Raw genomic sequence first — 1937 nt, forward strand, 5'->3', positions numbered from 1 at the left:
GTGTAAATAATAATAATAATAATAATAATAATAATAATAATAATAATAATAATAATAATAATAATAATAATAAAATAATAATAATAATAATAATAAATAAATAAATAATAATAATAATCCAGAACATGAGAGCATCTGGGCATCTTTGTTAGACAAAATAAACAAAAAATTCATGTCAGACTTTACTTCAGTTGCCCATATAAAAAGGGTTCTGGTAATAAGTTCACCAAAGACTGTCGAAATGAGAGTAATTCTAGTCGACAGGTTTTCTAAGGACTGTAGAAGTGAAAATAATTCTGGTTGGCATTTTATATGTATTCTTTAGAGACTCAAATGTGAATAATTCTGCTCAACATGCTCTCTCTCTCTCTCTCTCTCTCTCTCTCTCTCTCTCTCTCTATATATATATATATATATATATATATATATATATATATATATACATACACATATATATAATCAAGAACAATAGGGTCAACAGTGTTTCAAGAAACGTTTGTCTCTGATGTCTGATGTGTTCTGTTCATACAGGCGTAAGTATTTGGTTTTAAACAATGGATGCGCGTCTCAAGCAATAAATCATAGAAAAATATATTGAGATTTCCCTTGATAATATTTATTATTTGAACTTAGTGTTTGGTTTCCTGTAGAGATTTCTGAATATGGAATGGTGTAGGTCATATCTAAAGTTTAATTGATATTTGAATTATATAACTCATGTAAGAATTTACTGAGTTGTGTGAACTATGTATTGTTCTTTTTATTATAAGCAACATTAGGCAAAAAAAAAAAAAAAAAAAAAAAAAATTGCACACATATCTGAATAAAAGATCTACGATTGCTCATTATCATTTATTTGGCACATTCACACTAATAAATACATTCGCGACCTTGGAAATTTAGATCATTATAGGATGTGGCTTTTCAACCGAAATGTCTGCGGACGTCCTCATCCGAATGGAGGGACTCGAAGCTGCGGAACTCGAAGGATTCACGGGAGTCGAAGTGACGAGGCCTGACGGGGATGGGTGCAGGTCTCTCGAAGGACTCACGTGAGTCAGGAATGCGTGGTCTGGGGGCTGAGTAGACGGGTCTAGGGGCTGAGTAGACGGGTCTGGGAGCCTCACGAGACTCAGCCGAGTCATAGCGAGCTTCGCCCTCGTAGCTGACGTCGGCTACGTAGCCTGAGTCTCCATTCACGTAGTAAGTGACCTTCTGCAGGCGGCCGTCGGGGAGCTGCACGGAATAGGATCCCTGAGTGTTGTCGTTATCGCGAGCCTCCTGGTGACCGAAGTCGTTGCCAGAGTCATCGTGGTCGACAGCCCACTGGAAGTCGTACTTGGCCTCAGTGGATTCGAAGGACTCGAAGGATTCCCTGGATGCTACCTGCATGATAGAACAATTTATTGTTTACAGGATAAGTTTTGGTGCACTACTAAGATCGATAATTTACTCAACAACACGCTGTGCACGTGTATATAAACAGTGCATACATATGCATTATGAACAAGGACACCTTGTACATCAAAACGGCATCGTAAGCTTACCCTGGGGGCGCCGTAGGAGAAGCTCGGCTTGTCGGCGGCGGCGACGGCGGCGAAGGCCAGCACGAGGATGATCTGTTGCAGGGAGCAGTAGTAACTAGGTCGTTGGCCAAAGCTTTGTTATACTACATGCAATAATTGTGAATACAATATGATGACAAGAATCTGCCCATTACTCTACACGAGTATTATGTATATCTACCATTATTATTGATATTATGAGTTTATTATTACTATTATTATCGTTATTATTTTAACAAAATGGTAAACACACAAGGAGACAGACAGAAACTACTTGTCTTCAGTTGCATTTCCAAACAAAGACAAGATCCACGACCAGTGTTTGGGACCTCACCTTGGTGTTCATGGCGGCTGCGTTGTCGACGGAACTGT

At 38.6% G+C, this 1937-nt stretch overlaps 1 protein-coding gene across 1 annotated transcript; it reads right to left on the reverse strand.

Moving 5' to 3' along the window:
* Positions 1 to 837: 837 nt before the first annotated feature.
* Positions 838 to 1937, reverse strand: LOC119596814 (pro-resilin-like). The gene is made up of 3 exons (XM_037946145.1): positions 1900 to 1937; positions 1548 to 1619; positions 838 to 1386 (listed from the first exon to the last, which is right to left on the reverse strand). The coding sequence occupies exons 1-3, from the start codon at positions 1909 to 1911 to the stop codon at positions 925 to 927; spliced, it is 546 nt and encodes a 181-aa protein (XP_037802073.1). The 5' UTR covers positions 1912 to 1937; the 3' UTR covers positions 838 to 924.

Source organism: Penaeus monodon, chromosome 38, assembly GCF_015228065.2.
Source record: "Penaeus monodon isolate SGIC_2016 chromosome 38, NSTDA_Pmon_1, whole genome shotgun sequence".
NCBI lineage: Eukaryota > Metazoa > Arthropoda > Malacostraca > Decapoda > Penaeidae > Penaeus > Penaeus monodon.